Raw genomic sequence first — 13,989 nt, 5'->3', positions numbered from 1 at the left:
CTTTGATACCCAAGAGATGATGCTTTAAGGACATGATGTGAAAAGAAGAAAGAAAATGACTGCTTTACCCAGACTTTTTCTTGCTTTCTTCTCTACTACTTTGACAATAGGACAAAACCTGCTACAAAGTAGCACTCAATGTACTTAACAGCAGTTGCAGAAAAAAAGGGCACTGAGCAAACTATTTTTTTTCCTTTGTAGCAGTAATGAATTTGTTTGTTCAAGTATCTCGTAACTATACTGAAAAAGAATATATAAATGGGAAGGGAGTGTCGGGGAGACAGTATCAGTAAAATCATCTATTTCTACCCTAAGGTTGGTAAGGTGAGGTAAGGCTAAATCAAAGAACGTAGAAAGCATCTCCCTACAGCAGGCACACTTACTATCAGGTTCTGCCAAACATGGTGTATACCTCCCTCTGGGCTTCCGGGAACCTGTGGAGAGGCAGATTGCTCGTGTCCTCCGGGATCCAGATCGAGACTGAGGCTGAGGAAGAGGAATGTTTGGGTCTGGGGCAGTATGAAAAATCTACATACAAAAAAAAAAAATGGATAGAGGTCAATAAAAGGGGGGAATTGCCATTTTCATCATAAAATGATATTTATGAGTTAATAATCTTAGAACTATATGCTATTTAATCAGCTTCATGGCAAAAGATGCTTGATACAAAAAATATCCTATAGCAATTATAACTTTCTTTTCCACTTACACTGAGTAATGTCCATTCTCTGGGTTTTCTTTTCTATCTTCCCCAATTTCCCAACAATTAATTTCAGAAGATATTCCAATAATTTCAAATATGAATAAACATCTGTGTCAAGACACATTGACTCTTACTATTGTGATATTTTTTTTTCTCACTTCATGCTGAACATAACCTGAAGGGAAGAGGCTCATTCTGTATCATTTCTCCAGCCAAGAAGTTTTTTGCTTTTCAGGAGAAGGTGCTGTCATGCTGTTGGCCCTGAGCTGTCTTGGAACATGACAAGCTGCAGGGAAAAGTCTGAGCACAGCTACAGGATACAGCCAGATGGTCATGGGTTGTGAGTGCTTGCAACCTTAGATAAATGAAGGATATTCTTCTACAGGCACCAAGAAGGGACCCAGGGAAGGAGAGGGCATAGTCTTTCTCTCACGAGGACTAGACCAGGCATAAATGGATCACAAATGTTTTGACTTTTAATGGCTGGATTTACTTAACAATCCAATCACTTTGACTTTCCCAATTTCCCATTTCCACAGTTATTCTAAGATCTCAATCTTGTCAAAGAAACCATGTTTAAAGACTCAGAGAAGACTTCAAGACTGTCCCTGGAATTCTTTTGTTTTATTGAGAATATTATTGCTGCTGTAAGTCTAATTCCAGAGAGATAAAAAGGTTAAAACTAGACTTAATCACCAAGTGATTCTAACAAATTCTCTGAATATAAGCAAAAAATTCACTACATAAATACTTTTCAAGAGAATCTTGAAAAGTAAATGATGAAAAATGAAAGGAAACCATTTACCTGGAGGACTCTGAGAAGCCCTTAAAAACCAAACAAGAAAAAAAGAAATCAAAGTCCTCATGAAGAAGCATTTTACACAAAAGCTACAAGACTGATACTTTATAAGAATCTGAGATCACAATGAACTGATAGAAATACAAGTGGAAAATTCCTTAAAAGCAAGGTACAAGATTTGATACTTCCACATGAAAATTCAGCCTACCTTTTCATAGTGCTCAATCAGAATTTCAACCACAATATTCTGAAATTTAATATTCATCATGGCTGCCACAGTTTCTTCTTGTGCTCTCATTAGAGTTGGGCCAAATATGACACCAAGGTTTGAGACAGTCATGAGATTTTGTTGGCTGTGTAGTGATACTCTGCACATAAGAGCAATAAAAATAACGTAAGTTAAATGTTTAATAATTAGGAAATGTTCTCATTTATCAAATTTGTGGCATAAATAAAATGTAAAATATGCCATGATAGGTTAGTTTTCCCAAGTAGTCAGGTTCAGCCACTCCCAACTGGCATATGTGGCATAGCCTTAAAAGACATAAAGTTAACATTAGCTAAGTAAAAATAATTACAAAGCTTAATTAAAGAAATAAATTTTGATACCCTAAATCGAATATGATCACCCTAGAGAGATTATGAGTTGTTAGGGATTCTCTAGGGCACTCTACTTCTTTTAGAACAGATGGTTAAGATGAGATTGGTTGGAATTATATTTCGATACACTAAAACATATTATTGAGAACCTAGTGCCAGGCATTTTCATAAATGTTATTGCATTTAATTATTCCAGGAAGTCAGATTTTCCTATTGTATAGCTTAAAAGAAAGCAAAACTGGGGTGACTGGGTGGTGTAGTTGGTTAAGTGTCTGACTTTTGGTTCTGGCTCAGGTCATGATCTCAGGGTCCTGGGATGGAGCCCTGTGTTGGGTTCCGTGTTCTGCTTGAGTTTTCTTATCTCTTTCCTTCCCCCTCCACCCCTCCTCCCCACCTCTCTCTCTCTCTCTCTCTCTCTCTCTCTCCACCTCTCTCTCTCTCAAATAAATAAGTAAATCTTAAAAAAAAAAAAAAGGCAAAACTCCTAAAGTAAAAATGATGTACTCCATATAACAGCAAATTAGGGACAGAGATGCTGTTTCAATTCAGGTCTCCTGAATATGTCAGGGGTTTTCTTAAGCTTCCTACATAAGACAACTGGCCAATGAATGTTTCTATCCTTTCTTTTTCCCTTCTATCCATCCACCCATCCATCCACTCATCAACGCAAAATTCCCTGTGTGCCTCCTTAGTGCTGGGCACTATGTTAGGCAAACAGTAAGAGATGGAGATATGGTAGCATCAGTGTTGGCTTGAAAATGAAAATGAAAGAAAAAACCTCTGGTATTACTGACCTTAGCAAAAGTCAGTTACCTTATCCCAGTAACTATCAAAAATGACTTTGACTAATTTGGAAATTTGATATATTCTTTTTTTAAAAAAGATTATTTATTTGAGAGAGTGTGTGCACACATGAGTTGGGGGAGAGTCAGGGGGAAAGACTCTCAATCAGACTCCCTGCTGAATGGGGAGCCCTACTCAGGGCTTGGTCTCAGAACCCTGAAATAATGACCTGAGCCAATATCAAGAGTCAGACACTTAACCAACTGAGCTACCCAGGTGCCCCAACTGGATAGATTCTTAAGGAGAAACCCATTCATTTGACCAATCTTCTAGGTTAACCACTGCGTTTTCTATCTTACTTCTAGGCATGCTGTCAAAATACAAAGCTCTAGAAAGAAGCACAACACAAGATTATGTCTATACCTAAGTGTGCATCACTAACTACATTCCAGAAGCAAAAGTAAAATTTTATGGAGAATCCAGGATTTTGAATACTATGCAAATCCCAGCACAGGACAGGAAGAGCTGACTGTCTCACTGACTGAATTTTTCCCTTGTGCCTGAGAGAGCACTAGCTAAGAAGCTCTTGGTTAGAATAGGAAGAAGTTTCATTCCACATTTTCTTTTTACATAACCAAATATTATATATATTATAATATATATGTTATATATTGTATATATATATTAGTTGCTTAATATGTATTAGTCTACTAGGAAAGTAGTGTGTAAAATATGTCTGGATTTAAAGCTTGGATCCACCTAACTTGGAAGCTGGGTGCTATCAGCCAAGTTATTTCCTATTTCCAAGTTTCCTTATCTATAAAGAATAAGGACCCCTATAGTGTTGATAAAATTAAATAATGTTACAGGAAATATGATCTCAAAACATTAGTTTTCTTGTAATTAAATTGACTTTAGGCACCCTTGCTAAAATGTAAGAGATCCTGGTAGTGTGAGTAAACTGGAATAAGATTAATATTAAGCTCATGGGGAAAATTTTTGGAAATCCTAAAGAAAATTGGTTTTGAAAAGGAGAGTTTATGACTGTGTTGCTCAGAAGATGGAATATTTGGATGAACAATTTTCTCTTCACTGAATTTCACTCCTGCTGAGCTAACTCAATCAATATAGACACTTATCACCCCACATTTCAGCTATTTCTGCACCTCATTCCCTAAATGTGTTGTAGGGAACAGACACCCAACTGCCCTTTTAAATATTCAAAGTTAGAGTCGAAGAAGAGACCACAGATAGCCTTTATTTTGAGGATAAAAGGATTCTCAGAAAAGAAGTAATGGTTTATACTATGTCTAATTAATGCAGATTTGGAATCAATCTTTTAGTCACTGGTCCTTTAGATAGTGACCAATCCAGATCACTGGTCTTAAATTCTCTTTTCTTCAGATATATTAAGGTTGCCAGGGCCCCAAGAATGTTATCACTTGTTTGTAGTTTACTTAAGTCACTGATGATGTGGACACACATTCCAATAATACTGCTCAGTCAATGGGGATTGATTTTTTACAGGTTCAGGAAAAAAGCCATGAATGGTAGTAAAGGATGGGCAAAAGAATTTTAAGCACTCTTCTGTGGCCAGATACTATCCTCTACTATTCCCTGTAATAAAGTCATGCACATTCACTATAAGGGGGAAGTTTGAGTTCATCTAACATTCTGGATAATTAAACAAAACACTTTATGTGACACTCATATATCTTTTAAAAGCAGTTTAAAAAAGCTTTGCTAGAAAATTAGCTTGAATACACCAAGAGAATGCCCAATACATACAGTGTGGTTAAATTTCATGAAGAGGTCACACAATTGAAAACATAATTTAAGACTAAATCTGACCAAGAATCCTTGTTCATTAACTAAAAGAGGTATTGCCATATGCAACAGTTAATTATGAACTTGAAATGACACAGTTCCTAGTGGATTTCCTTCCTATTTCAGGGGGCGGGAGGGCAATTCATATTATCTCATCTGCAGGTTAAGATGAGATTTATTAACATGTTATGTAGCACTATTTCAAATATGCATGGCTCAAATTAGCACAAACTGGGTCACTACTTATAGTAAGCAACTAAGGAGTAACCATTTAATTGTGAATCATAGTACTTGCTAAGATGGAAAATACCCTTATTTGTATATGAGCCTATAAGGGAATTCTTAGTTTAAAACCTGAATTTGGGGGCACCTGGGTGGCTCAGTTGGTTAGCATATGACCCTTACTTTCAGCTCAGGTCATGATCTCAGGTTCATGAGATCAAGCCCTGTGTCAGACTCCATGCTTGATGGGCAGACTGCTGGAGATTCTCTCCCTCTTCTTCTCCCTCTACCCCTCCCTGCTCTCTCTCTCTAAATAAATAAATCTTAAAAAAAAAATAAAATAAAATCTGAATTTGGACTTTTGTTTACAGTAGCATGGCAAGTGTATGGATGTGTGTATATGAAAGAGAGAGAGAATCTTTAGACAGATGTATGAGGCCACAGTACCCAGATATTTGATCAAACGTAATTCTAGATGATTCTGTGAAGGTATTTTTTGCATAAAATTATGGCAAATTTTAACATAAATTTAAAAATTTTTAAATTAAATTAACATTTAAATCAGTATACTTAGAGCAAAGCAGATTCCCCTCCATGTGAGTGGGCCTTATTCAATCAGTTGAAAGTCTTAAGAAGACCGAGGTCCTCTGAGTAAGAGGGGCTTCTGCTCCCAGACTGCCTTGGATTGGAGCTGCAACATTAACTCTTACCCGAGTCTCCAGACTACCAGCTGCCCTGCAGACTTCAGACTTAACCAGCCTTCACAATAGTGCAGGCCAGCTTGCAATCAATCTCTCTCATATATATATGCACACAATACACACAATACACACACACACACACCATATATATATATATATATATAAACACATGTATGTATACCTACATACACACACACAAACATCCTATTGGTTCTGTTCCTCTTGAGAAACTCGATTCCTTGATTAATTTGATATCTATCCGGATTTTTAAAAACATATATGAACTAAGAGCAGAGTCAGAAAAATCTTCAGAGACCAAGTGATGCTATGAATCCAAAGAAGAAACTAACACTAGAGTGGCACTTTGACCTGGCAAAACCTGTTGACACTAGGAGCATAGAGAATTGATCTTCAAACTTAGGGCTCACAAGGCATCTAAAGGAACTGGAGGAAAAAACATATACTCCTTTATATATTTTTAAGTTGACATGTAAGGTTTTTGTCATTAGTTTAATAGTTGAGAAGGATATTAATTATTTGCATAGTGTAAACATACACAGTACATACACACACACATATATCTTACTGTCACATCATTTTTAAAAGCATATTCAATAGACTGATTATAATAACAATGTTATAGCACCGTCATACACTTTAGAAAGACATGAACAAGTTTCACTTTAATAGTTGAACAAGTAGTTAGGTGAACAACATAAATCAGAGAATTACTTGACGAGGTGCTTTATTAAGATGTCCAGCATCTCTCTGTTTTTTTCTGGCAATTTGTGCACCAATGCATGTACAGCCTCCACCCGGTAGTTTTGGTCATCAGATTCTATAACATAAAGGTTTCAAATGCTCAAGTTTTAATTGTATTCAAATGTATAAATAAACATTAGTAATCTAAACATTATAAACACTCCCACCCTCAAGCGTTATAAACATTGCATCATGCAGTAAGTATTATCTTTATCACTGGCTTAGAGCTGTTGAGTAACTTGACCATGGTGATGAAGTTAGTTAAGTAAAGAAGTCAAGCTAGCCCAGTTCCATCTAATCCATACCTGTGCTCATAGCCACTGACCTTTCATACAACCATAACTCATCACCTGCTTTGGTTTTGTTACACCAGGACAGAGTCAAACTTTAGCAATGTGAGTGATCACAGAAATTGTTAAAGACAGCCTAATGTGCCAGGCAATATAATATACTTTATCACACAGAAACCTCCTAGTGACTCCATCAGACAAAGGAAGAAGGCATTCCCTTTCAAATTTTATAGATTTGAATCTGAGGTGTCACGATTATTATGCAAATAGAGGCCTAATAGATTTTAAGCCCATGTTGACAGTGGTAAATCTGAAAAGGAAAAAACCATCTAAAGAAAGTCTAGTCTTCCAGGCAAAAGCCAACATGCTGACATATCTGCTAGAGAAACATCTAACACTTCAGAATGAAGAACCTATTTACATGCTCTTACTATAATAAACAAATTCTATGGTGCCTATCTACCCTGCCAGGCCCTTTCTCTGAAAAGTGCCCAACGGGAGGTGAGGAAAGAGCCTGGCTCACTCTGGGCCAAACACAAGGTCTCCAGAGGTTGGAATGGAGACACCAAAACTGTGATCTGTCTGCTTAGATAGGTGAAAAGGCATATCATATAAGACCAGGGTTGACATAGCTAAATGTGCTCCAAAGCCAAGAAAATCTGACTGGAAAGGGAGATACAAATAAGGCAGATATGCAGCAAAAAACAGAGAGGAGAGACCCTCCTAAAAGGGTGGGAAGAGAAACATAGGTTCCCAATTTTGCAGTTCCCAGCTGTAGGCCCATGGAAGGCCTGATCCAAACTCTGCCAGGGAATTCTGTAAGACACCTTGTAATTTCTGAATAACTTCCCCTTTTTACAGAGCTGAATTTCCAAATAATACCTAATTTTATTACCTTATTATCTGGTACATGGGATTATCCTTGACCCAGACAAAAGATGAATTCTTATCTATAAGAATATATTTTAATTATCATGGCAGTGAATTATCTATTTGCCATGGAAATAGAGAAAAATAGCTTACAATCAAATGTTTCTATTAAAACAAGCTGCTCATTTAGCTACTTAGCTATGTGGGTCAAATGCCATTTGTTGTTAACACAAAATTTCTGTAAGAAAGAGTTCCAGGGTAAGAGTAAAACAAAAATTGGCTGGTAGCTCTGATTTTGCCATCAATGTACCAGTGTCCTTAGACAAAGTCACTGGCCCACTCAGGGACTTAGTCAATAAAATGAGAGGTCAGACTCTACATTTTCCAAGGTTTTGTTTATCTAATAAGGATAGATTTCGATGAAAAGAATATACAGTGGAGAGTTTTCAGGAAGTATAGGTGTTTATGAGATCATGTGGTCAGTCATGTATGCTGGATTGAAAACCAAGGTCACTCAAATGTTATCTGACACTTATCAGCAGACAACATTTCCTGTGACATTACAATGTGTGTTAATAAATTAATGCAACTGCTTTCTTTCTTGGGACTGTGAAAAATACTTGGTACAGTCACACCTCATACATCTTAACAATGAAATGCTAATTCCTAATTGTTACATGCTGTGATGGCTCAGATGGCAACCCAGGACTTTGGTCTCAATGTTTTAAAAGTGCGTATTTTTAATTTCTCAGCTTGCATGTTTTCACTGAGCCCCTCCCACAGTTTTTGAATTAAGCCATTATAGTAATAAGAGATCCTAATAAATGACATAGATATGTGATCATTATCAATAAATAGAGGAAAAAGGATTGATGGAAGTGCCTGTTACCTGCCAAAAATACCTGACTCTTTTCTCCAGATTTAGGAATACATTATGTAAGTATGAGTAGGTAGCATACCTGACTGTACATATTTGTAGTCTTGTCTATTTAACCATAAACTTGCTCTTGTAAGAAACTAACATTCATCAAGTAAAATGTAACTAAAATAATTCCTCTTAGCACACCAGTCACCCCAGTGAAGTCTTATTCAGTGGCAAAATATTCTATTTCATTCTGCATTTTTTTTTAAATCAAGGTTAAGTGCACTCTTGATTCCCTTTATCTATATGTCCTGTCCCCCACCCACCTCTCCTCTGGCAACCACCAGTTTGTTCTCTATATTTAAGAGCGTTTCTTTTTTGTCTTTTTCTTTGGTTTCTTAAATTCCACATATGAATGAAATCATATAGTATTGGTCTTTCTCTCTCTGACTTATGTTACTTAGGTCCGTCCATCTTGTTGCAAATGTCAAGATTTCATTCTCTCTGATGGTTTAGTAATAGTTCATCGTGCATATATATCACATCTTCTTTACCCATTCATGTATCAATGGATACTTCTGTCTTCACCATGTCTTGGCTATTGTAAATAATGCTGCAATAAATATAAGGGTGCACATATCTTTCTGAATTGGTGTTTTCATATTCTTTGGGCAAACACCCAGTAGTGGAATTACTGGATCATACGGTAATCCTATTTTTAATATTTTGAGGAACCTCTATACTCTTTTCCAGAGTGGCTGAACCAATTTGCATTCTCACAACAATGCAAGAGGGTTCCCCTTTCTCCACATCCTCACCAACACCTGTTGTTTCCTGTGTTGATAATTTTAGCCATTCTGACAGGTGTGAGGTGATATCTCATTGTAGTTTTGATTTGTATTTCCCCGATGATGAGTGATATTGAGCATCTTTTCATGCGTTTACTGTCCATCTGCATGTCTGCTTTGGAAAAATGTCTACTCAGGGCCTCTGCCTCTTTTTTAATCAAATTGTTTTTCTAGTGTTGAGTTGTGTAAGTTCTTTATATATTTTGGATCTTAACCCCTTATTGGATATATCATTTGCAAATATTTTCTCCCATTCAGTAGGTTGCCTTTTTGCTTTGTTGATGATTTCCTTCATTGTGCAAAGCTTTTTTATTTTGGTGTAGTCCCAATTATATAATTTTGTTTTTTGTTTCCCTTGCCACAGAAAACATATCTAGAAAAATGTTTCTCCAGTCAATGTCAAAGAATTACTGCCTATGTCTTCATAGCTTTATGGTTTTAGGTCTCACCTTTAGGTCTTTAATCCATCATGCATAATTTCTTATTTGTTTACAAACCATACTGTCAGCTATTAGGATTGACAGTTTCTTAAGCAATATGTGGGAAAATCTTAACTAGTTGGTTTAAATTTACACCTCTAAGTGATACAGCATAAATTATACAGCATAAAATTACATCAATTATAATACATCCAATGGAAATGTACTTACTAACTGCAACAATAAAATCTTTGTGTAACTTGTAAGTCATCAGTGGTTCTGCAAGGCATCTACAATGGATAAAGAAGGAGGCATTAGAATGGCAATATCTTTTTATTTCTCCTGAACTTTCAGTGTTTCTTTAAGAGTTGGCTGATTAGGGAGTATGATCAAGTCCTAGTAGGGCTGCTACAGGCAGTACCAAAATGCAGACCTCGAAGACACCAAGGCCCTTTAGCACTTCTTGGCACAACTGTACTAAAAGGGGAGGCTGGAAAATGATTTTTTTCACTTTGTGAGAACTACTAAACCATAACAGCAAAATCTCTCTCAGATATGGGGACAATAGTTAAATAAAAAGCAAAAACAAAACAAAAAACAACTTTCAATTTCAACTTAAAAAAAAAAAAACCATGAAAACACCACATTCAAATTTAATATGAAACAAAATACTATTTAGTATTCATAAAATATTTCAGCCTCTTATTATTTGAGAAAGCATGTATAAGTTCCAAAACACTAAATATAAACATTACCACCTTATGCTATTTCACCGGAAGTGAAGGAATTGCTCTAAGTAGTGAAGTTCATGCATAGGAGCTCTGAGGAATCACATGGCAACTGCCCACGGAGGTAAGGGAGACATCACATGCAGAGTAGGAGTTAAATCTTCCTTACCTGAGGTAGTTTTTCAGTCCACTTGTTATTGTCTTATTATCCCACAATTCAATATCAATGTCAATATCAGGAGGGGATTTTGGAGCTGAAAAGAGTAAACAATAAGATGTTTAAACTGTGCAATTCAAAACATCACTCACACCATAAAAAAGATGGACACAAACATAAGTAGGTCAAAGAGAAATATTTATTTCTTAGTTATTACTGCACATTAAAAACTGAATGCAAATACTAATTTTAAATATTACTTTAAAATATTCAAAGACAAGCAATAGTATAATTCTCAAAGAAAGCTATGGTTTGGATTATCTATAATACAAAAATTAAGTAACCAGCTTCATCCAAAACTTACAAAATGTTGTGTTCATGAGTTTCTGAACTTTAGAGTTAACTCCTCCTATTCGGTAGAGGCCTAAAATAGTGATGCCTAATGAGAAAGAAAAATCACAAGAGAATAGTTTGAGACCAGCAGCGTAAGTACAGAATGTTAAAAACCTCAGGCATATACCTATACAGAATTTGAAAGCTGCTTGTCCAATTTGCAGTCTAACTTTAGCAAATCTACCCTGGAAACCTCCATCACACATATATTTCTCAGAGCAGACACTGAACAGTGTCTGAAAGTCTTTGGAAGATCTTCAAAGTAGCAAAGTACCCCTGTTCATTCACCACTATTTGAATACAAAAAGCATCAAAGATGGGAAATGATAATCAGTATTTCTCATCCTCTATTTCTTTGGTCATGGAGTCCTGCATGTTGAAGTGTTGGAAGGCATTTACATCTTCGTTTTGAAGATGAGGAAACAGATTCAGAGAATTTAATAATCATACTTCACTTCTCAAAGCTTCTGAGTGGCAGCACCAAAATCTGAGCCTAAGTTCACAGAATTTCAAAGCCCAATATAAGTTTTGTTTTAGCCAAGTTTTCCTGGAATTGAAAGAGTATAATAGGTACCTGGAATGGGCTTCAGGTGAGAGATCAAGTCTAGAGAGAGGAAAGGTGCTAGAATTGTGACCGTGACTGAAATCACTGAGGGAAATAATGTAAGAAAGGAGGAATACCAGCTCCTTAAGAATCTTACCTCATTAAAGCTTGAAAAAAATCAAAGAGGTCTAGGGATGTACTGTATGGTGACTAACATAACATAATAAAAAAAAAAAATCAAAGAGGTGCTTATAGTAATAAATAACACAAAGTCTAACAATAAGAAGTAAAGCAAGCCTTTATTAGGAAAAATCATTAAAAAGAAATACAGTATGATTTTTGGTAAAGTTCAAACTATAGTTATTTGTGTATTTAGATATTTAGATAATTTATACATTTATATAGTTCTTAAAGTTAATTTCATGTTAATGATGAAATACATCCTCATTTTCTGAGAGGTTTCTATATAAGAATGAAGTACCTGAACTACATAATAGTAACAATGTACCTGTCAGGCAACACTTACCTCTTGTTTCCACAGCTTGAATGCATTTTCTCACAAAGTTGAACCCTGCTTCATTTAAGTACACTGAAAATAAAAGGAAATCACTGTAAGTGTTAATGCCCAACTTCCATTACCCCTTAGTTGGCTCTGTTGTTTTAGGACTAAATGGCACAGTTTCAGTTAGAGTCTTAACTTTTATTTTGGGGTAGCAATAGAGAGGTTCACAGTCACCAAAGTTACTATATAAACTATATGTGCTTCCTTAGAATACACAGATCCTTCATAGAAAGTAAATATATTACCCTGATCCCGTCCATTTTTTCTAAAATCAGCATTATTTTTTGTTACAAATTTTTCCAAATGATAGGAGCAAATGTACTAAGAAAACACCTTTATTGTGTGTTGGTAATTATATTACAAAGCTATTCACATATTCTTTTTCATAGGATTCTCAAAACATTATGAGGTAGACAGAAAGCTTTGTTATCTTAAGATGGTTCACTGGGTTGCTGAAAACTTCACTTTGTTCCAAGCCCAAAAACCAGGATTCTAACACAGACCTCATGAATCCAAGCCAAATATTCTTTCTACTGCATTTTTTTATCATATGCAAAGTAATTCAAAATACATTTAGTCCACCAAAAATCCCCCAAAGATCTTACATCATGAAATAGCAATTTATTTTCGTTGTTTTTGCTAGATTTTAAATCTTTTCTAATTTTCTTAAGTTTCTGAGGCCAGATCAAATTAGATTACCTGTTTTTTTAAGAAAAGGATTTAATTTAAGAATACCAAGTGACACTCTGAGGAAAAATTTAAGTTTTCTTGGCACTATAATGAAAATTTTCATCATCTGTGGTAGAGATATATTTCTTAATATTCTCAAATTATATATGAAAATAAAAACTGGCTCCCAATTAAAGATGGTGGATTAGAAGGAAGTTGGAGGATGGTGGATTAAGGGGACCCTAAACTCACCTTGTCTCATGGATACAACTAGATAACACTACCATCAGTGTAAATAACCCAGAAAACGAAGACTGGCAAAACAAACTCCACAACGAAAGGCAGAGAAGTGACCACATAGAAGAGGGTAGATAGGGTGGAGACATAGTAGGGAGCAAAACAGAGGTGGCCATCTGTGATCAGGAGGGAGCCACAGGCACAGAGAAGGGTGAGAAACAGACTAACACACCAGGAAGTTCACATGGGAGTGATGAATCCTCCTAACATTTGGCTTTCAAAGCAAGAGGAGCTGAATTTACTGACTTCTTACAAATAAGAGGGACTTAAAGTCTGGAATCTTAAAAATCAGCTGGCTCCATTTTGGAAGAGCCCTTAGGGCAACAGGAAGATGAGTCCCTGCCCTGAAAGAGACAGCAAGACAAACAGCCCTCCAGATACAGGGTAGAAACTGCACTTTGAAAAACACCTGGGGCATACAGTAGGGAGAGTTATTTACTCATCTCAGAGCATGTCCAGAGGAGGACTCTTCCAAGAACAAAGGAGCTGGCAGTGCCACTGCCCTCCCTCCACCCCTCAGCATAGACATATGGTCACCTGCAGAAGCCGGCAGGAAATTTACTACGTAATTTGCTTACACCAAGCCCCACATCCTAGTGCTTTAGCACAGCTACCCTTTCCATTCATGCTTGCATCAGTCCTAGCACTGCAGGCCACTCCCCTCAGAAATCCATTGCAAACCTTGCCAACACTGCGCCTTCCACCCATAGCAGACTGTGGTTCTACTAGTAGCAGCTGCAGGCCCCGCGGAAGTTTGAGGAGCACCTTGTTAAAATTGAACAACCCACTCACAAGGCCAGGGTCCTGGAAGTTACAGGTCTCATTTCATAAGCAGAGCACACCTTGTTAAAACTGCATACCACACCCCTGCCAAGGACAAAATGCTGCCCATAATAGGGGAAGAGAGAGAGCCTCTGCAGACAACTGTACTGAACGAAAAAGCAGCCAGGAAA

General features: G+C 36.5%; 1 protein-coding gene across 10 annotated transcripts in view; it reads right to left on the bottom strand.

Moving 5' to 3' along the window:
- ARHGAP42 (Rho GTPase activating protein 42) overlaps nt 1-13,989 on the bottom strand; it is a 317,870-nt gene that overhangs the window by 17,438 nt on the left and 286,443 nt on the right. For all 10 annotated transcript variants that reach the window (XM_048217115.2, XM_048217118.2, XM_048217117.2 and 7 more), the window contains 7 exons: nt 12,035-12,097; nt 10,936-11,010; nt 10,584-10,668; nt 9,918-9,976; nt 6,368-6,473; nt 1,711-1,870; nt 384-528 (listed from right to left, as the gene is read on the bottom strand). In XM_048217115.2, coding sequence (XP_048073072.1) covers nt 384-528; nt 1,711-1,870; nt 6,368-6,473; nt 9,918-9,976; nt 10,584-10,668; nt 10,936-11,010; nt 12,035-12,097 — 693 coding nt within the window. The remainder of the gene's footprint in view (nt 1-383; nt 529-1,710; nt 1,871-6,367; nt 6,474-9,917; nt 9,977-10,583; nt 10,669-10,935; nt 11,011-12,034; nt 12,098-13,989) is intronic.

This window comes from Ursus arctos, unplaced genomic scaffold (assembly GCF_023065955.2).
Source record: "Ursus arctos isolate Adak ecotype North America unplaced genomic scaffold, UrsArc2.0 scaffold_22, whole genome shotgun sequence".
Taxonomy (NCBI): Eukaryota; Metazoa; Chordata; class Mammalia; order Carnivora; family Ursidae; genus Ursus; species Ursus arctos.
This window is presented reverse-complemented; position numbering and strand designations above follow the sequence as displayed.